We start from the raw sequence: 21,783 nt of genomic DNA, 5'->3' as shown, positions 1-21,783 counted from the left end.
CGCAGATCGAACCGGGTAATTTTGCAAGGTTTATTTTCTCTCCAGGCTGTTACTTAGCACTTTAGACCAAGTCCTTTCACTTGCAGCCATTGCTTGGAAAGCGAGGGTCCAGGGAACCCACGAAGCATCTCTCTAGTAAATGGTAGCGCAGCCTTGAAACACGCTTCCTTCGGCGGGAAATCGGAAGCAACTTCTTCTCCATCCTCCCCAATCCCGCACCTGCGCAGAGAGACTTCCCCGCTTCCCTTTGGCCTCTCCCGAATCCTTCTCCAGCCAATCCGGAGCGTCCTTGCAGCTTCCCTCGGGTGCCTTGCGCAGGAAATCCATTCCTACCGAACCCTCCCGGGCGGAGGCAGCTACGTACGTTGTCATAGTGACCGTTTCACGTCAACCGGTTTGGGGCCTCCATCCGGGTGTCTGGTGCAGCTCCTCGGTCAGTCCTGGTTAGGTCCCCCTCCCCCCACTCCAGCCCGGGGCTCAGTGGGGACAGCCGGATCCGGTCTCGGAGAGCGCGGGCGGGAGTGTCTGGGCCTAGAGCTGCCCCTCCCCTGGGGTTTGCTGGGTGGGGGCCATGGCGACAGAAGAAGATGAGGAGGTGGAGTGGGTCGTGGAGAGCATCGCAGGCTTCCTCCGCGGCCCTGACTGGTCCATCCCCATCTTGGACTTTATGGAACAGAAGTGTGAAGGTAAAGCTCCGCTCCTTCGTCTCTCCGCCCCGCCCTCGGGGGACACGGGCCCCAAAGCAGCTCCCCTAGATTCTCCGCAGGCCCGGGTGGGGAGCTTGGGGCGGGGTCCTCACTCCTCTCTGTCCTCGTGGCGCCACCTGTCAGCTATGTTTAGGCGTAGTTTTGAAGCTGCCATAACTCTCCCTTCACCCCTTTCCCTGCACTTTCCTCCAGATGTCCTTCTCACCTCTACCTTCCACCCCCATCCTCCTCTTCTCACCTACTTCCACCCCCATCCTTGTCTCCGCCGCCACCTTCCACACCCTGCTTCCCTTCCTTCAGCTCCATCTCAACCTCTGCCTTACCCTCCTCACTCCCTCCAACCCCGTCCCTGTACCCACTCTCAACCCCAGCTCCCCACACTCCTCAAGTCTACTTCCATATCCATCCTTCCACCCCCACCCCGCCAGTTTCCCTTCACCCACTTCAACTCCATCCTGTCCTCACTCCCTTCACTCCCCACAATCCCTCACCTTCTCCACCCCCCTATTCCCACTCCAACCCTCTGCTCCCCCGAATCCATTTCTACCTCCATCCTTCCCTCCTCACACTTCTCCTCAAAGTTTATCTCCACTTCCACTCCTTCACCCTAACCTCCTTACCCTCCTATTTTCCACTTCCATCCCTCCACCATCCTATTTCCTACCCCTTCACCCTCCCATTTCCACTCCAACCTCCACTCCTACTCCCATCCCCAGTGTTTTCTTAATTTCAAAGAAAAAAAAATACACACACATAAACATAAAAAGCTTCCCTTCCACATAATGACATCCCATAACTCTAAATCCCCAGTTTTCTGCCCCAAGAAACCTTTTTCACTGGTTGAAAGTTTTACCCCAACAACTAAATGATGGATGGAGCCGCCAGACCCAGAGGGATTCACTGAGCTTAAACCTTTTTTTTTAAGTAAAGGAGGATTTGAACTATGCCATGAAATACCACTTGCTTAAGAAGGATCTAGAAACACTCTTGCTCTAAAAGGAATTGAGTCAGTCAAGTACTTATTTTTTAAAATAAGTTATTAGTGTCTTTTTTTACATCATAATTAATTCCTCTCTTACTCCCTTTCAGAGAACCATTCCATATGACAATGGTATTTTTAAAAGACAAGAAAAGAAAGGGGAAAAAATTAGCATAACTGATCAGTACATCTAAAAAGCCAGAAAATATACTCAATGCACAACGGTTGTAGATCTTCCATCTCTGCAGAGGGGTGGGTTGGGAGCATTTTCTCACATCTCTTCATTGTAGCCATACTTCTACAAGAAATCAATGATGTCAGTAAATTAGTCATAACAGTTATTGAGTGTCTGCAGTGTGCCAGGTACCCTTGTGCTAACTTTGGGAATACAAAGAAAGGCACAGCAGTCTTGCTGTCAGACCTTTCAGTCTAAGGAGATGGGCAAGGGGGAGACAACATGCAAACAGCTTTCTACACACAGGATATATACGAGGTAAATTGGAGATCATCTCAGAGGGAAGACACTAAAATTAAGGAGGATTGGGAAAGGCTTCTTGCAGAAGGTGGGACTTTGAAGGAAGCCAGGGAAACCAGGAATTGCAGATGAGAAGGGAGAACATTCTAAACATGGGAGAAAGAGAGTGAAAATGTTCAGTGTGTGTATATTGTGGAGGGGTTGTCATGTGAGGTACAGCAAGGGAAAACTTACTGGTTTGCAGAGTATGTGGTTGGTTGTGAAACGTAAGAAGATTGGAAAAGTAGGGTGGGACCAGGTTATGGACAGCTTTAAAAACCAAATTAAGGATTTTATATTTGATCCCGGAGGCAATAGGGAACCACTGGAGTTGATTGCATAGAGAGGTGACATGGTTGGACCTACATATTAGTTAGATCAGTTTGACAGCTGAGTGGAGGATGACTGACTGGAGTGGGGAGAGACTTGAGGCAAAGGGACCCACCAGTAATTTTATCTGTGGGTGTGAGGTGATAAAGGTCTGTGAAGCAGAATGGTTGCAGGGTCAAAGAAGAGAAGGGAATACGTAGGAGGTAGGAATACCAAGACTTGACCATTGACTCCATATGAAGGGGGAGCAGTGTGAGAGAGTAAACTGAGGATGACACTTAAATTACAAACCCGGATGATTAGGGAAATGGTGGCACTTTTGACAGTAGGGTAGTTAGTAAGAAGGGAGGGTTTGAGGGGCAGGGGAAACATAATGGGTTTGGTTTCAGTCATATTGAGTTTAAGATGTCTCTAAGACATCCACTTGAAGGTGTCCTTAAAGCATGTGGGACTGGAGGTCAGAGGAAAGGCTAGGGTTAGGACAAGTCTCAAGATCATCTGCATAGACGTGATAGTTGGATCTTTAGGAGCTGATGAGATTGCTAAATGAAACAGTATAGAGGTGGAAGAGAAGACAGCCTCGGGGGATTATGGTTAGGGATGATGTGGCCTGGATGTTGATGCAGAAATCAAGGGAAACATTTAAACATGGAAAAACCCAACAGGCACATGGAGGAGGCACAGTTTCCAAGGAGAAAAGGGAATAGATTTTTGTGGGTTAAAGAGCAGAAAGATGCCCTCTAGCTTTCATATAGTCAGGCACTGTGCTAAGCGCTGAGAATGAAAATACACAGAAAGGCAAAAAATTGTTTCTGCCCGCAAGGACCTTACGTTCTAATGGGAGAGACAACATGCAAATAATTATGTACATAGAAGATATATATTATATATATATATATATATATATATATACACATATTATATATATATCACAGTAAATTAAGAAAATGGACAGTATGGGAGCAAGTTCCCTTCACACCTCTGGGTACTCTTGGATGCCATAATGAATAATCTTTTTAAAAGTCAACAGTACCCAGTCAAGTCAGAATAAGGTTCACTTTAAGCAGAGATTTTTTCATTGCATTTTCTTTGCCATATTTCTCTGAAATCTTATGGTATTTAGTACTACAACTACTAGCATAGTATTTTGAGGCATCTGATCTTCAAAAATTGATATTTCATGTCTTGTCTTCCCTAGCTATATTATTGATTCTTAAGGGTAAAAGAAGAGTCATATTATTTTATGTCCCAAATAGAATAGCTTACACATAGTAGGCATTCAGTAAACATTATTTTTTAAAAATTTTTTGCATGTATATTTTAACTGTAAATATGTGTGTTAAATACTCTACTTATTTCAAGCATCATTTGTCACAATTAAATTCTGACATGATAATGTAATCTGGACTCCATTGTAATTCGATTTGACATATTTTATTCTTGCTCACATTATATACTCTTTGAGGTAGAGTCCTAAACTCCCTTAACACATAAATGCTATAATGAATTATATTTTCAACTATATGATATCCAGGTAAGTGAGAATCAATCTAATTTTAAAATAGAGATCTTTTCATTATAATCTCAACTTGTTCTTCCATGCCTTCATGTATAGTGGTGTATTTCTTACTTTTTTTCTCTTAAATTTTAGTTTTTGATGATGAAGAAGAAAGCAAGTTGACATATACGGAAATTCATCAGGAGTACAAAGAACTGGCAAGTTTCATTCACTGACATTATTTTAATTGATAAGAGGCAAATTAAAACTTGAGTGTTGTTAAACGTCATGCATAATAGATTTTTCCTTCTTCAATTTCTTTTACTTATAGCACAGAAATCAAACCTATTCTAACAATATCACCAATCACATCAAGTTCAGAGGTTCTTTCAGTATTTCGCTCACTCATTGTAGTGTAGTTAAAAGGACACAGTGTGGTCACAAAACCTTGGTTTGAATCCTGACTTTGATGTTCACTAGTTGTATGACATTGGGCAAGTCACTTAGTCTGGTTTTGCTTCACTTTTCTTACCTTTGCAAAGAATCTAACTTTTTGAACTGCCTGTCTCACATGATTTTTGTGATGAAATGCTTGTAAGTCTCAGTAAGCATTTGTTAACATGTTTTTCAGACTCCGTGTTAAGTCCTAGGGATACAAATAAAAAAAAAACCAAAACAGACAAACAGTCCCTGACCTCAGGGAATTTAGTCTAATGTTGTTAAGTTGTTTTCAGTACTCTGATTCTTTGTGACCTCATTTGGGGTTTTCTTGGCAGAGATACTCCTGAGTGATTTGCCATTTCCTTCTCCAGATCCCTTTACAGATGAGGAAACTGAGGTAAACAGGGTTAAGTACTAGCCCAGGGTTACATAGCTAGTAAATGTCTGAGGCCAGATTTGAACTCACCTGAAGATGGCTTCCTGACTTTAGGTGCAGCACTCTATCCACTGTATGTACCACTTAATTGTCCCTAAGCAGTCTAAAAAGTGAAGATAAAACACAAAAGGAATCTGAAAGGGGACCAAGGGGGAGGAGAAATATGAACAGGGATGAGGAGAGGAGGTACCTGGTGCAGGGGCATGGTAGAGAAGCCAAAGAAATCCTCCAGCTGAGTAGAGGGTGGCCTACAGTGGGGAGTCTTGGGGCAAGGAAACCAACCAGAAGGCTACTTCTTCAGTCAAGCCTTAAATGTTATATACACGAGTTATTATCTGTTTTTTTCTGCGTAGCATCTCAAAAATGATTTTGTGATAGTTTCTTAAGGCATGTTGGGAAAATCTTTGAATTTCCTTTTTCTTTTGCTGCTTACAAGAAATAGGGTGATTTATATTGTTTTCTTTCTCATTCTCAGAATTATGATTGTTATAATGAATTATATAATTATATTCAATATAACATGATTATATAATTAATATATAATATATGATGTGATTCTATAATTACAGTAATATAATGTTATATAATTATAATGATTAAGTGTGAGTAGCAGGAAAATTATATTATGGCTACATATTAAACTTGAGTTTATTGATATTAAGTTTATTGATATTAAGGAATTCTTGGTTGATTTTAGTAGAGGATCTGAATTGTAGAAACTAAATTCATCTTAATTCTACCTATGGCCCTTAACAAATTATGTTTTACATTTGGGTATTTCCCTATTGAAAAAAAGGGTGCTTATTCTATGGAGACTTCTATATGAATTAATTTATAATGATTTAGAAGATAGCATCTATACATGGATAAAGAGCTGGCTTTGGAGTCTGGTAGTCCTTGGTCAGGTCATTTCTGTGGCCCATTTTGGCTATGACCCTGTGCATACTACTTAACTTTTGAGTGCCCTTAGCAACTCTGAGACCATAAGTGGAAGAGAAGGTGCTGATGGGCATTATTAGAGGCCATTTCTCAGCTGGAGTTTTCTCTCTATGCCTGAAATCACAGGTCTTACAGTAAAAGAGAGAGAGAGAGAGAGAGAGAGAGAGAGAGAGAGAGAGAGAGAGAGTGTGTGTGTGTGTGTGTGTGTGTGTGTGTGTGTGTGTGTGTGTGTAGGGAGAATAGTAGAATTTTTCAAATTTTTATCTGTTGTTTTATTAAAGATGGCAGGAATTCTTACAAAATATTTGTTTCCCCCCTCAACATTATAAAAGTTATTAATGGATATGTATTATTTTCTTTCACTAGGTTGAAAAACTGTTAGAAAGTTATTTAAAAGAAATCGGAATTAATGAAAATCAGTTTCAAGAAGCATGTACTTCTCCTCTTGCAAAGTCCCGGACATCACAGGTTTGGGCTTTTGTTTCATAATACTATTTGAACAGAAATGTCTGGATTTGTTTTCCTTGAAACCTTTTGACTAAGCTCCATAGAAGGGACAGCCATATAAAAATACTTCTCTTGAATATGTAGAAAAAAACATTTGAATAAAAAACAATTTTAATATGGTGTTAAGTAAGAAAAATGTCAACTTTCTTTCATTATCCACAGACTAAGAGGAGCTGGTGCTATACCACCCAGCTTCAGTTATCAAGACTTGAGAGTTTTGTGTTTGATCTTTGTTTAACATTTTTAAACTTGAAGACTAGGATAAAGATACAGATAGCATACTATCAAATTTATATCTAGTTCAAAGTTGGGAGGAGGAAATGGGACAAGCTGCTATCTTAGATGATAATGGATCTTAAAAGACCTTGGAAACCTATACATTGTGGTTTAATCAAATAAGATGGAATTTAATAGGGGATCATCATCTTCACAGATACAAAATAAGGATAATTGACTAGATAACAGTTTGTATAATTCAATCTAAAAAGTTTTTATTAAGCAATGACAACGTTTTCCCTCAAAGAAGTTACAGTATACTGAGGAATGAAATACATAAATGGATTAGCATATACCGGATAATTTGAGGAGAGATCAAATAAAAACAATCCACAAGCATTTATTGAAGTCCCTACTAGGTGCCAGGCAGAACACTGGGGATGCAGACACAAGAATGAAATAGTCCTTGCCCTCAGGGAGCTTGCCTTCTCTTGGGGTGAAAATGTACACATGTAAGGATATGTAAAAGGGATACAAGGTGAATTTGGTAGAACAGTAGTGGCTGGGGGAAAGGCTTCATGCAGCATTGGAGCTGAGTCTTTCAGGAGACAAGTCTCTTAGGAGTAGGTAGAGGTTAGGAGTGAGGCATGATGGACAGCCAGTGCAAAGGCACATTAGTGCGAGGTGGAAAAACAGTACTATTTTTAGCAAAAATAGCACTATTTGGCTGAAAGGTACAGTATGGGAGGGGGTTTAGGGTTGAGTGGGTGGGTAGGTTAGTAATGTGTAATAAGCCTGGAAAAGTAGGCTGGAGCTACATGATGAAAAGCTTTAAATTCAAGCCAAGGAGTATGAATTTTGCCTTAGAGGCAATTAGAAAAAATTCTTTAGCAGGGGAATAATATGGTCAGACCTGTGATTTAGGAGGACTATTTTGGCAGCTCTGTGGAGGAGGGATTGTGGGTAGATAAGTAGGTAGGATTATATCATGAATCTTAAGCTCCACAGGGTCTTCTCGTCTTGTATTTGCATCCCTGCCTCTGCATGGGGAGGTCAATTTCACTGATAGAGAATAAGAGACAGTCAAACCCTCGTCATGCCATTCATACGAGTCCCTAATTAAGAGACAAGTGATTATGCTACCTTTGCATGGTCAGGATACCACGGCCGTTAAAGTTGAACTCACTGGGCAGGCGATGCCTCTAATATTTGTCATGGTAGAGGTGATGTTTTTGGTAAACAGGTGGGGTTTTAGTTTGCCGAGTTCCTTTTATTCTTTTTTATCTTTCCTTTAGGTGAACACCTGTGTTGGATTAACAATAAGTATAATAATTTGCTAGTTTTTTTTATAATTATTGGTTTGTTAATTGTTAGTGGGTATTCCGTTACTAATAAAAGCTTGTGCAAGGAGAATAAATGGAGCATTCCAGGCACAGGGGAAGGCTGAGAAAAAAGCACAGACATGAGAAGTGGACAAACATTGATTAATCACCTATTATGTGTCTGGTGTGATGCCGGGTACTTTACAAATGTCATCTCATTTGCTCCTTAAAACAACCCTGGGAAGTAGGTGCTATTATTATCATCCCCTCTTTTAACAATCGAGGAAACTGAGGCAGTGAGGTAAAGTGACTTTCCCAGGGTGACACAGCTAATTAAGTGTCCAAAGATGAACTTGAACTTAGTTCTCCTGACTTCAGGCCTAACACTCTTTCCATTGGATCTAACTGCCTAGCTCCCAAATGAGAGATGTTAGGCTGAGTATGGGATATAGAAGGCCAGTTTGGTTGAAATAGAGAATAAGTGAATGATGTATAACTCTGCAAAAGTGGGTTGGAATCATACTGTGAAGTGCTTTAAATGTCAAGCAAAGGAGTTTATATTTCATCCTAGAGACAAGAGGGAACCACTGGAACTTCTTCAGTGGGAGACCTGCTTAGGAATATTATTTTGACAGTTGTATGGAAAATGCATTGGAAGGAGGAGAGATTTGAGACAAGAAAAACAAAAGACTGTTGAAATAGTCCAAGTGAGAGGTGAAAAGCACCTGAACTAGGATGGTGGTGGACTGTGGTAAGGTGAAGGAAAAGTGGGAGATGACTTCAAGATAGGGAAATTCAGTTACTAGAAGGATTGTGCTACCTACCCTCAACAGGATGGAAGAAGGTGAATGACTGGGAGAGATTCTGTTTTGCACACGATGAGTTTGAGATGTTTACAGGACATCCAAGTAGAAAGGTCCAGTAGGTATTGAGTCGGTTCAGGGCTAAAGCTCAGAAAAAAGATGAGGGTGGCCTGTCTAGAATGAGGAATTATTTGCCAGAGATAATAGAACCCATAGAATCTACTAGATAATGTAGGAGAGAAGAGGTTCTAGGACAGAATTTTGAGGGGCAGGGTATGAGGCAGGACATGGAAGATAATATTACAATAGTGACTGAGAGGTTGTGGTCACACAAGTAGAAGGAGGATGTTGTGAAAATCCAAGGAGAGCTTACCTGAGAAGAGGAGGTGGTGAATAGTGTCAGATGCTTCAGAGAGATCAAAAAGAATAAGGGCTGAGAATAGGCAGCCAAACTTAGCAATTAACAGATCATTGATAACCATTTAAAATATGATTGCATTTGAGCAGTGAAGTTTGAAACCACATTGCAGGAGGTAGAAAAATGAATAGGAGAGAAAATGGAGGAAATGAGTATAGACCGTTTATTTGGTGGTAGAGAGAATGATAACTTGATTGCATGGCAGGGGTCAGGTAAAAGTTTTTTAAGGATAGGGGAGACTTGGGCATGTTGTGGGTAGGATAGAAGGAGCCAATAGGCAGGATGAGTTAGAAGGTTGGTGGGATGGGAATGATTGAAAGCAAGGGGCACAATGGAGCGGGGTTAGCCTTGGTGAGGAAAAGAGTTATTCCTTTGGCAGTCTAGAGCAAAGCTTCTTAAACTGTGGGTCATGATCCCATATGGGGTCATGTAACTGAATGTGGGGCTCGCAAAAAATTTGGCAACAGTAAAAGGTTATGCATACCTATTTTATGTACCTACATGCCTGGGATCATGTAAAAATTCCTTGGATGAAAAGGGGTCATGAGTGGAAAAAGTTTAAGAAACTCTGGACTACAGCAAAGGAGGAGGGAACAGGAGAGGAGATGAAGGGCTTTGAAGAGTAGAATAGGGGAGAACAACAATGCTGCCTATTTTCTCAGTGAAGAAGGAGGTGTTGTGAAAAAAGGAATAAAGAGGGAAACTTTAGGAGAGAAGAGAAAGTTTGGAGCAGCTGCTGTGTGGGAAGTGTGCTAGAGAGTGGATTAGGGACTGAAGTCCCACTTTGTATAAGAGCCTTTACGGATTCCCTCATTGCTAGTGCTTTCTAAAGTGGCAACTTCAGTTTATCCTGAATATATCTCATTGGTACTGCTGTTTTTATGTTGTCTTCTCCATTGTTCCCTGAGAGTAGGGGGTGTTTTTTGCCTTTATATCTCAAGAACCTTGCCCAGTGCCTAGCACATAGTAGGCACATTCTAACTGCTTATTGCTTGTTGACCCCCTTAGCACAGTTATGTTACTTCTCCAGTGCTGTTCCATAGCATGTGGAGAAGAACAGGAAAGGCTGATGATAGGATAATGTAGGGTTGGGGATTGGACAAGGACAAGAGATTGGATAGTTGTAAGCACAGTGGAATTGAATTGGTTATCATCTATTTGGTCAAGGTTGGAAAAGGAAAAAAGTATGGCTAGAAGAGGGCTGGTTGTTGGGGAAAGCATGGAGAAGTGAATGGCAGGCAAGTTGTGAGGACAAAAATAGATTTAGGAGGGAGTGGAACACAGGGAGAGATGGAAAGTGTCAACAGACAATCACAGCATCACAGACTTATGTGAAAACCAGGTTTATTACAAGAGTAATGAACATGCATGTGGAACACAAAGGGTTCCCAGTTTTTATAGAAGTTTACATTTTTATAATAGTCGGACAAAGGGAGGAGGAGATACCAGGAAGGGGCATAACATGGGAGGGGGAACAGTGTAGCAAAGGTGGGGAAAAGGGCAAGACCACTCCCCACAGGGAGGAGCAAGGTGATGGCAAAAGCCTCATTGTTTTCCCCTGGGAACTGCTAGACTATGAAGATAGAAGGGTCTTCATATCTGCACAAGCATTATCCCAGCCTAGCACAGACTGGCTGCTGCCTGTCTTGCCTCCCAAGGACACATGGGGAGTCCAGCTTGAGTTGCAACAACAAATTATGTCAGCTCAGGGGAAGCTTCATCCTTGACACATTCAGGGCCTCCTGCATGCCATGGATCCAGTGTTTCTGGAAAATATGGCAATTCAAAAAGACAAGTTTAGGGGACCCCTTAACAGGATAGGAAGTTATGGTCAAAGAAATTTTGAAATGCCTAAGGGACAGTTAGAGATGTCCAAGAGACAGTTGGTTATAAAGGACTGCAGCTTAGGAGAGACGAATGAGCTGGAAATATAGATATAATACTCATTTGCATAGTTATTATTCAATCCATGAAAATTAATGAGATCATCAAATTAAATAGTATAGAGGAAGGGTTCTTAATTTTTTCTGTGACATAGACCCCTTCTCAGAATAGTGTTTTTCAGTGCATAAAACAAAATGGTATTAAAATGGAAACCAGTTACATTGAAATATCATTATCAAAATATTTTTTAAAACTTAATGGGGGGGGAAGCTAGGTGGTGCAGTGGATAAAGCACCGGCCCTGGATTCAGGAGTTCCTGAGTTCAAATCCGGCCTCAGACACTTGACACTTACTAGCTGTGTGACCCTGGGCAAGTCATAACCCCCATTGCCCCGCAAAAAATAAATAAATAAATAAAATTAACGGGGGCAGCTAGGTGACGCAGTAGATAAAGCACCGGCCCTGGATTCAGGAGGACCTGAGTTCAAATTCGGCCTCAGACACTTGACACTTACTAGCTGTGTGACCCTGGGCAAGTCACTTAACCCTCATTGCCCTGCCCCCCCAAAGAAATTTAATTAAAAAAAAACCTTAATGGACCCCAGGTATAGGAATTCCTGGTATAGAGGAAAAAAGGAAGAGGGCCAAAGACAGAATTTCGTGGTATAACCACAGTGAATAGGAGTGACAGTAAAAGAGACTGAAAAAAAGGAGTCAGACACATTGGAGGAGAACTAGGAGAGAACAGCTAGCAGAGATGGATGGATCAAGTGAGTTTTTTGAAGATGGGGGAGAGACATGGGCATATCTGTAGGCAATAGTGAAGCAGCCTGGAGACAAGGCGAGATTAAATGTGAAAAGAGTAGGAATGATGAGTGGCACAATCTGCTGGAGAGGTCAAAGTCATTAGATCTGGCTGATGGAAAGAAATCAATGGTAACTTTAGAGAAAGTGTGAGTCTGAATGGCTTTACTTATCTTTAATGGTGTAAAGTTTGTTATGAAAAATGGCATATCTGTTGTCCTTTTGTTTGTTGTCCTCCCAGTTTCATAGTGTGACTTTGCTTAGGCCTCTTGTTAAGCTTTCTTTAAATGGCTGCTTTCCTCCACTGCTTCTCACTGTTTTATGAGGTAATACTGCTTGTTCTTCCACTGTCATTCTCTATACAATTTTGTACAGGAGTTTGTTGTTGTTTCTGCTTCATTCTCAAAGAGGACCGTGACATGTGGAGGTAATGCCATGACTTTCAGTGAATTGGATTGAAGTGAGGGAGGGCTGTACAAAGTCACCAGCCTCACTCTCTCCTCTAGAGCCACCTGGGTCCAGTGGCAAGAAGGATATCAGGATGACTGGAAATAGCCCCAGATGTTTAAGGCAATTGGGGTTGAGTTTCCCAGAGTCACACAGATAGTAAGTGTCTGAGGTGAGATTTCAACTCAGATCCTTCCAGCTTCAGGGTCAGTGCCAAAGGGTTTATCTTCTAAACCAGTGTGGTCTTTGCCTGACTTGCCTGTTGGCTTAACAAATAAATTATGTGTTGCCCAACCAAGATGATTTTTAGGCTCTTTCTTCTTTTTTATGGCAGTTGGTACACTTCTGAACTTCTGAAGAAAATTATTATGATCAATATCTATGGCCTTTCCTCCATTCATTTCCTATTTTTGACAACAATAATTCAGCTTATATTGTAGTTATTTTATTTAGCTATCATATTTTTCTTTTTCTAGCTATTAATTTTGATATTTACTATGAGCACTAAAATATAAACAGTTTTTACTTTTTGGTGTTATTTTTTGATAATCATGTCTAACGCTTTCTGATTCTTTTCTTAGAGCAAAAAAAGTGTTTGTGATATGTGACATAAAGTTTCAGGGTAGTCTATTAGAATAGCCCCTCTCATTCCTGACTCCTAAGCCATATTTTCCAACTTTTTTATCATCTTTGCCTATTACTATTTTTGCACTGAATTTCTCCAGTATCAAAATCTATGGTGATTTAATTGGGAAAATCTTTCTGAATTTTTATGGAATTTCTCTACCTCCTCATCCTCTGCAGTAAGTGTTGGCACAAAGGTTGAAATTATTTTTATGATGGTCTTATATGCAAATACTTTGCAATGTGATATGACCAAATATCTCATGAAATTATGTTTCTTCTTACTTTTGGATGTCTGATAAAAAAATAAAATCCTCCAATTCACATCTTGAAGGAGAACCTATGAGTCATCCTTTCATTTAACTGTAACTTCTTTTTGAGTTCTGGTTTCATGTATAGTATATGGTGAAAATGTGAAGAGTTAGATAAATCAGTTTCTCCAGGTGTCACAGGATGTTTCCAGTTGTTCACAGGGTCACTGGGCAAGTATACCACATTTAGGATTCTGGTATTTAATTTGTGTGATGGTTAGCATTCTCTATCCACTTTTCTATCACTCTCCCACTATCATTTTGGGTGCAGAAGGCATCTGCACGTGACTTTCAGCTATTTTGGTTTTTTCTTTGTTTTCAGGGTTATCAGTGATCTCTTTTTTGCCAGATCTAATGGCCTTTTCTCAATTTTGATCCTTCTTAACTCTCCACAACCTTTGGCACTGTCAAATATCCTTTTCTACTGGATATTCTTTTCCTCTTTAGGTTATTATGGCTGATGTCCTGGGTTTCCTCTTACCTGTCTGACTTTAACTTCTCAGACTTCTTTGCTGATTCTTCATCCATGTCAAGCCCATTAACCATGATGTCCATGAATGTTCTACCTTGGGCTCTCTTTTTTCCCCTCTGTACTATCTCTCTTGGTGATCTCATCACCTCCCAGTTATCATCTCTATGCAAGTGATTCCCAGATCTATATATTCAGTCCTAGTCTTTCCTCAGTTTTAGTCCTTTATCACCTTTTTGACATATCAAAATGGATATGAATATCAGACTGTCATCTCAAACTCATTGTGTCCAAAGTGGAATTAATTTTTCCTCTTCAAATTCTCCTACTTCTGAACTTTTCTTTTTGAACTTTTTTTTGGGGGGGGCTGGGCAATGAGGGTTAAGTGACTTGCCCAGGGTCACACAGCTAGTAAGTGTTAAGTGTCTGAGGTCGGATTTGAACTCAGGTCCTCCTGACTCCAGGGCCGGTGCTCTATCCACTGCGCCACCTAGCTGCCCCCTTTTTGAATGTCTTTAAGGCCACCATTATTCTCCTGGTCATACATGTTTGCAACTTCACTGTCATCCTCATCTCCTCACACTCACTCCACATATTTAACCTGTTGCCATATCCTGTTTCTAAATTATAACATCTATCTCTAACTCCCATCCTTGTTGAAACTCTCATTACTCTTCACCTCGACTATTGTAATTGCCTTTTTTTTTTAAACTTTTTTGCTTTATTTATTTATTAATTTTTTTTTTTTTTGCAATTGCCTTTTCAGTAATTTCCCTGCCTCGATCTTTTCCTTCTACAATCCATTCTTCATTCATTTCCCAGGGTGATTTTCCTAAAGCATTAGATGTGACCATGTCACCTCTCTCCTTGGTAATAGTGACTTCCAATCATCTCTAGGATTAAATATAAAGTCATCTCTGGCATTTGAAGCTCTTCAAAAATGGCCCTTTCCTACCTTTCTAGACTGATATTTTCTTCCCCTCCATGTACCCTGTGATCTGGCTAACTGGCCTGCTTGTTTCTCTGACATTCTTTTAAAAAACCTCTCACTTGCTCCAACCACTCCTGCCAGATGTTCTATATTGGTTTTTTTTTTTCCCTTCTCAGCTTCTGGACAACTTTTTTGTGCAGTTCTTAGATGAAGTCACTTACTACAGTTGTTAGTAGATTTCTTGTTCATTATTTGGTCTGATACACATTTTAGGTTTTTGGTGGAGTAGGCATTGGAGAGCTGGCCAGCCTGCCTTTGTTCAGGCTGGCATCTTGGCTATAACTTGTAATTTTTAATGTTCAAGGTTACATTTCCATTTTGAACTTGTGGTCTTTATGGCATATGTGGTTTGTAAGCTGTTGATCCAAACCAAATTTCTCCCAAACTCCACTGATTTTAGATAAGAGAGATAAAGGAATCCATTTTGAGGTGAGGACTAATTTTACTTTGTTTCTTATACATCAAATCCGGTTTCTCAATTCCTGAATATCTTAGTTAAATGAGCTTCTTTTTTTTGTTAATTTTTGTTATACCAACATAGGTAACTTCACATTTTATTTGTTAACAGACCTTTTTCAAAATGTGTTAACAGTTCAGTTATTTTGAATGATCCTCAGTGTTTTTAGTTAACCTGCTAGGTTCTAGAAGCAAACACAGGATGGTGGGTAGAGCCCTGCTCTTTAGGGCAGGAACACCTGAATTCAGGTGTCACCTCAGAGTTTTAATGTGTCTTTGAGCCAGTTTCCTTACCTAAAAATGAGGATAATAATAGCATAGAGTTTGAGGTTTGAATGACATAATGTTTGTAAAGTGTAAAATGCTATCTAGATGTAGCTGTTATTTGTATCTATCAGTCAATCAATTTTAATCAGTAATGAACAAATTACTGTAGTAAATTGTAATCTATAGATTCTTGATTCCAAGTCTAATAATAGTTTTTTGTTTGTCCTAATTAATTACTTTTAAGAGTATTTTGGGGGCAGCTAGGTGGCGCAGTGGATAGAGCACCGGCCCTGGAGTCAGGAGGACCTGAGTTCAAATCCAGCCTCAGACACTTAACACTTACTAGCTGTGTGACCCTGGGCAAGTCACTTAACCCCAATTGCCTCACTTAAAAAAAAAAAAAAGAGTATTTTGATATCAACCCAGCCTGTAACAACTCATATGCTAATAACAGTTTATATTTGCATAAGTTTTGTGTCTTCCTTACATCAGTCTTGTAAAGTTGGTAGCACAAGTATTGCTTTTTATCCTTATTTTCCAAATGAAGACAATGAGACCAAGAGAGGTTAAGTGACTTGGACATGGTCACAGCTGGTGATCTACAGAGTCATTGTTCAAACCCAGGTCTCCTGATTCCAAGTGCAGTTTTTCCCATTATAGCTCATACTACTTTTCCTAAATAACATATCAATCCTTTAAGACCTTGTAATTCTTATTAGATAATGTAGCATGCCTGATTTAAAGTGCTATATTCTTAGTAAAATATTTTTGGAGAGAAAGTTTTAAATTATAAATAAATCATAAAGTTAATATATATTTCTTTCTACAGGCCATCTTGCAACCTGTGTTGGCAGCTGAAGATTTCAGTATATTTAAAGCAATGATGGTCCAGAAAAATATAGAAATGCAGTTGCAGGCAATTCGAATAATTCAAGAAAGAAATGGTAAATTTTTAAAAATTAAAGCGTCGGACTGATTTTACAGTATTGTCTACATTAATTTGATTGTGATCATGGTACAGGTTTCTTCTACCACTATAACTTGAAGTGATACATGACTTGAAAGCCCTTGACTTTTCTGAAGGACCAGAGTACATTAATTTTATCACAGGTATATATATTCATTAATGCTAGCAATATTTTCCCCTTAAAATATTTAAGTTATCCACCGAAGTCATACTCTCATGCTTCATCATGGCATGGATATGACTGAGTTCTTGGAGATTCTGCTTACAGAACATCAGTGCTAGAAAGTTGTTGTATACACATGGGCCTTTCTTTCTGAGGCCCAACGTAGCTAAGTGCTGAGAGACCTGTCACAGCAAAGTTGGCCACTTGATGAAGTTTTTGGCCCTAGAAACTCATGAAGACTGTACTAAAGCATGAAGGGCTTACAGTCTGCCTCAATGGTGGGTATATTTGTACTAATGAAATATTTTATATGAAATTATATAATTTAGGTATCAAAATAATTTTATACCCAGCCATTTTGGAAGGATATGAACATAGGTATTATTTTGTACCAAAATTTTCATGAAATCACTCCTTTTTAAAATATAGGAGTAAGACAAATCTCCAGATGCTCTGGACCAGCATTTTTGTGTCATTTATGGATTGTAGAAGGTTTGTGGACAAATTAATTTGGAAAAAGCTAGTCAGACAACCCCTTAGTTTTTATAGATTTGGAAATTGAAACTGAGGTAAAGTCATTGGCCCCAGGCCACAAAGGACTTGTAGAAGAACCCCAATGGAGGAGGTAAGCCTGGTACTGGCCCATTTACCCCCAGGCCAGTATTCTTTCTACTAAGTCATGCTCCCTTTGTACTCTTAATTATGAGGAACTTGGCCATAAGTACTCATTGGGAAGGACCCAAGTCATTCTCTGATATTGAATTTGAGGTATGAGTATAAGTCACTTCTGTTTTCACCTGTCTCTGGAGCACCTTGCAGAATTACAAGAGAAAAGAGAAAATAAAAATAATTATTCCTTTGGATTAACCTTTCTTCAGTCTAGCTTGAATAGAGAATTGTTCCTGTGGAGCCAACAACCTCATTCATCATTTATGCTTATTTATTTATTTGTTTATTTATTTTGGCGGGGCAGTGGGGGTTAAATGACTTGCCCAGGGTCTCACAGCTAGTAAGTGTCAAGTGTCTGAGGCTGGATTTGAACTCAGGTCCTCCTGAATCCAGGGCTAGTGCTTTATCCACTGAACCACCTAGCTGCCCCTTCATACATCATTTAAAGCTTCCCCAAATTCTTTCATAACAGTTTAGGAAGCTACTGAATTTAGCTTCCAGCTGGCCTAACTCTAGCCACAAAGCAGTATTCTGTTCTCTGGAAACAACCATATAGTTAGTGCTACTCCTAGGTAGGTGAGGTATACTCTTCCTCTTTTCTCCTTTTTTTACTGCTGTGTAAACCCACATAACATCTCCCCAAAGGCTCATAAGATGTGCAGACTCCTTGGGTTAGAGAATTTGCTTAATTATTTTATGACTTTGAAATATTAATAAAAGCTGTTTTTTAGTATTTGCAGTACAATAAATAGTTTGAAATTATGTAGATGTTTGGAATTCAAAAACCCAAGTTTTTTCAAAAAATGAAATAAAAACTATAGCTTTAAGTTTTACTTAAATTTCAATATAAATAACTCCTAGTTTCTAACACAGATTATTCAGTTTTATACCTTTAGAAAAGGTTGTTTACTTAATTCAGATTTTTATGTTCTTACAGATTCTAAACTTCCATGCTAGCCTCACTCACAACAAGTTATAGGACCTTCAAAAAAGAGTCCTTTAATGAACAAAAATCAGGGTTTCTACTAATTGCTTGGTTCTTCATAAGTTAAAAGATTAGATCTAAATAGTCCAGTATAATGTTTTGACAACCAGAAATTATTTTATGACAACACACTGATATCCTTATTTTTCCACTGGACATCCTTCTTCCAAAGATTGGCAGGGAAGAGAGGAATAATGTGTAGCTGTAAGAATGTAAATTTTGCAATAAACAGAAGTTTCTCAGATTTTCATGATCTAGCTAAATAGAATGCCCTTAGAATCACAGAACTGGAGAGTTGGCTATCTGGTCTAACCAGTAAACAAAGGGAAACCCCACTACAACCTGACAAGTTGTCATCTAGCTTTTGCTAGAAAGCTTCCAAGCAGGAGGAACTCAGCTCCTCTCCAGGCAGTCTTTTCCATTTGGGGATAGCTCAAATTGTTAGGACATTTTTCCTGATGTTAAGCCTCAGTTTGCCTCTTTGCAGCTTCTACCTGTTGCTTCTGATTTTGCCCTAGAAGGCCAAACAGAACAAGTCTAATCCCTCTTCCACATGACAGCCTTTCACATACCTGAATCTTTTCTTCAGATGAGACATGCCAAGTTCCTTCAACTGAGCCTCATTTGACAGGTACTCAAGGTCCTTCGCTATTCTGGTTATATCCCTCTGTGAATACTTTCCTCCTTCTTAGATTGTGGCCCCCAGAAGTGAACTCAGTACTCCAGATGAAGTCTGACAAGGGTATTGCACGGTGTATAGTGTCACTTCTGTAACGATTGGAATGGTGCCACCTGCTGGAGACTTACTGTAGAAAAGCTCCGCCATGAGGTGAAGGCCTCTGAGGGCAAGCCATATGGTGAAGGTCCCTAGAGTCAGGAAGTGACGTGTACTCATGGGTACTGTCTGTCAAGGCTACCAGCCAATCAACTTGAGGGGCCTCCCATTTCTGGGAGGGGGACACGAAGTAGGAAGCAGATGCTGGCGGAGGGGTGCTCTCTCTTTTGGCTTCCTGACCTCGCCATGGTGGGTTGGATGATAGGGTCTCTTAGAAATAGATTTTTACCTTTCTCTCTGATCCTAGTGCTCTTTAATAAATACTTAAACATTTAAATACTCTTGCTAAAGCTTATAATTTATTGGCAACCACTCATTAGATATTTTAGACAGTATAGCTAGAATTTTAGCCATTATACTTCAGAATTCTTAGAAGCTATGCTCCAATTGAAACCCAAGATTATGTGGGCTTTTTGGTGTCCATATTATGTTACTGATAATCTTGAGCTTGTATCCCACCAAAACCCGTCCAATCTTTTGTAGAACAAATGTTATCTAATGTGGGCCCAAAAACCTCCAGTCTACAATAAAAGAAACTGAGGCAGAGCCCTCAGACAATAGCACTTTATTAAAGGGACCTGCCCCCTTTTAATGAATTGGACCTCATAGCTTTCTCATGATTTGAGATGCCCTTTTTCTCCAGGACCTCAGTTTTATAGTGTTTGGCAAGATGATAGAGATGATGCAGAATAAAAAAAAATTGTTTGAGAGACCTTGATCCTCCAGGAGAACCTACAGCCCAGTCTAGGACTGATGAGGGCTAATAGAAAGTATCTACATGAGCCAAAAAATATGCACAGCCGATAGGCAAGGCAAGGCTCACCCATTGGCATGTTGGACAATATAGAGATGATGAAGGGCAGAGGGACAAGAGGAAGCTGGAGGACTCTCCACATCATTAGGATATCTCAGCCACACTGGGCTTGGTTACTTACTCATCAGGTACAAAGGACGGAGGTTCTCTAGTTATCTTCTTATGATTAGGCAAGTGAACTTATAACCCATAGTTTAAAGTTCTGAGACTATTCTGATATAAGAAAGAATCTGTCTAACCTTATCTAATTATCCCTAAATATAAGATATGAAAGTATGTACTAATATTAGTTGACTAGACTAACTAAACATAGATTAATAGACAAGCATAACAAATAATCACTATACCTGTAGAATCACACTAAACCTAATAATACTGATTGGAATAAAATAGGGGTTAAATTAATCATTTGAAACACTAGGCATGCCTCCCCTGTCTTAATATGCTTGTGAAGTTAATTACCCAAATACAAGACTTTCCACTCATCCCACTTCAATTTCGTCTTATATTTGACCCAATGCTTTAGCCTAACAAGATCTTTTTGCATCCAGACCCTGTCATCCAATGTGTTAGCTGTCCCTCCCAGCTGTCTTCTTCATGTCTTCTGCAGATTTGATGACTATATATCATCTGTGTCCTTATCTAAGTCATTGATAAAAATTCCACTTGAGACCTGCCACATTAATATTGAAGCATTTTGAGTTCCATAAGAATCATTACTTCTTGGCTCCTAGTGACTAAGATCATATGAAATCCAATTAATCTCTATCCTCGAGAATAATATGAGATACTTTATTAAAAATTTGGCTAAAATCTAAGTAAACTATATTCACAACATTCCCTTCATCTACTTAATAATTCTGTTAAAAAAAGGAAATTAAGTTAGCTTGATAAGATCTATTCTTGATGAAACCAAGCTAGATCTTTTAAATCTGTTTCCTTTTCTAGATACCAGCCATCTCTTTAATGCTCCATTTTAGAATTTCCCTAGGATATGACGTTAAGATCATCAGCCTATAGTTGGTAGATTCTGTTAGGTTTTTTTAAACATTTTGACATTTGCCTGTCTCTTGTCTTGTGATGCCCCTCCTTTTTTAATGACCTTTCAGGTGACTATGGTTCAGTATTCGCATCTGCCAATTCTTTCAGTACTAGAGGATGTAGTTCATCTGGGACAGGTGTTGTAATATTTTGGAAATTGATAATAATAGAAATTAACTTAGAGGGAACCCCAAATCCTCTCTTTAACACATTAGAGAAATAAAGAGGATAGATACAAAATTATTGTTTGTTATGTGACAAATTACAGTATTCATCATAAATATCTCTGTTGCTATGGGTGAAATAAAGTATAAACTTCTTGAAAGTAGGGATTGTTTAATTCTTTGTATATTTATATACCCTTTGTATTTGTGCCTAGCACAAAGCAGGTGCTTATTAAATGCTTGTTGAATGGTTGATTTGAAAAGTTCTGTTTGTAGGGGCAGGTAGGTGGCACAGTGGATAGAGTCCTGGAGTCAGGAGGACCCGAGTTCAAATGTGGCCTTAGACACTTGACACTTACTAACTGTGACCCTGGGCAAGTCACTTAACCCTCATTGCCCTGCCGAAAACAAAACAAAACAAAACAAAAACAACAACAACAACAAAAAAGGAAAATAATGACTGCCATTTAATGTTGTTTCAATAAAGCTTACTTCATAATCTTAATGTTAGAAAGACAATAGCTTGCAAAGTATTTTAGACTTTGACTACAAATGTATATTTCATAATGGACTGGAATATTGACAAATGAGTTTAATTCTTATTCTTTATCTTCTCTTTTTCAATTTGATAGGTGTATTACCTGACTGTTTAACAGATGGTTCTGATGTGGTCAGTGAACTTGAACAAGAGGAAATGAAAATCCTGAGGGAAGTTCTTAGGTATTTTTCTTTAATCATTTTATTACATAAGGAATTATAATATGATGTATGTATACATATGT

At 39.3% G+C, this 21,783-nt stretch overlaps 1 protein-coding gene across 2 annotated transcripts in view; it reads left to right on the top strand.

Moving 5' to 3' along the window:
• Nucleotides 1-21,783, top strand: part of CFAP36 (cilia and flagella associated protein 36) — a 119,421-nt gene that overhangs the window by 71,578 nt on the left and 26,060 nt on the right. The window contains exons 1-5 of one of the 2 annotated variants that reach the window (XM_043987263.1): nucleotides 315-686; nucleotides 4,182-4,246; nucleotides 6,211-6,312; nucleotides 16,193-16,307; nucleotides 21,634-21,721. In XM_043987263.1, coding sequence (XP_043843198.1) covers nucleotides 572-686; nucleotides 4,182-4,246; nucleotides 6,211-6,312; nucleotides 16,193-16,307; nucleotides 21,634-21,721 — 485 coding nt within the window. In that variant the 5' untranslated portion in view covers nucleotides 315-571. Of the gene's footprint in view, nucleotides 1-314; nucleotides 687-4,181; nucleotides 4,247-6,210; nucleotides 6,313-16,192; nucleotides 16,308-21,633; nucleotides 21,722-21,783 lie in introns of those variants that run through there. The other variant, XM_043987264.1, reaches the window with a different exon arrangement.

The sequence above is a fragment of the Dromiciops gliroides genome, chromosome 2 (assembly GCF_019393635.1).
Source record: "Dromiciops gliroides isolate mDroGli1 chromosome 2, mDroGli1.pri, whole genome shotgun sequence".
Lineage (NCBI taxonomy): Eukaryota > Metazoa > Chordata > Mammalia > Microbiotheria > Microbiotheriidae > Dromiciops > Dromiciops gliroides.
Note: the sequence above shows the minus strand (reverse complement) of the source record. Positions and strands in the feature narration are given on the sequence as shown.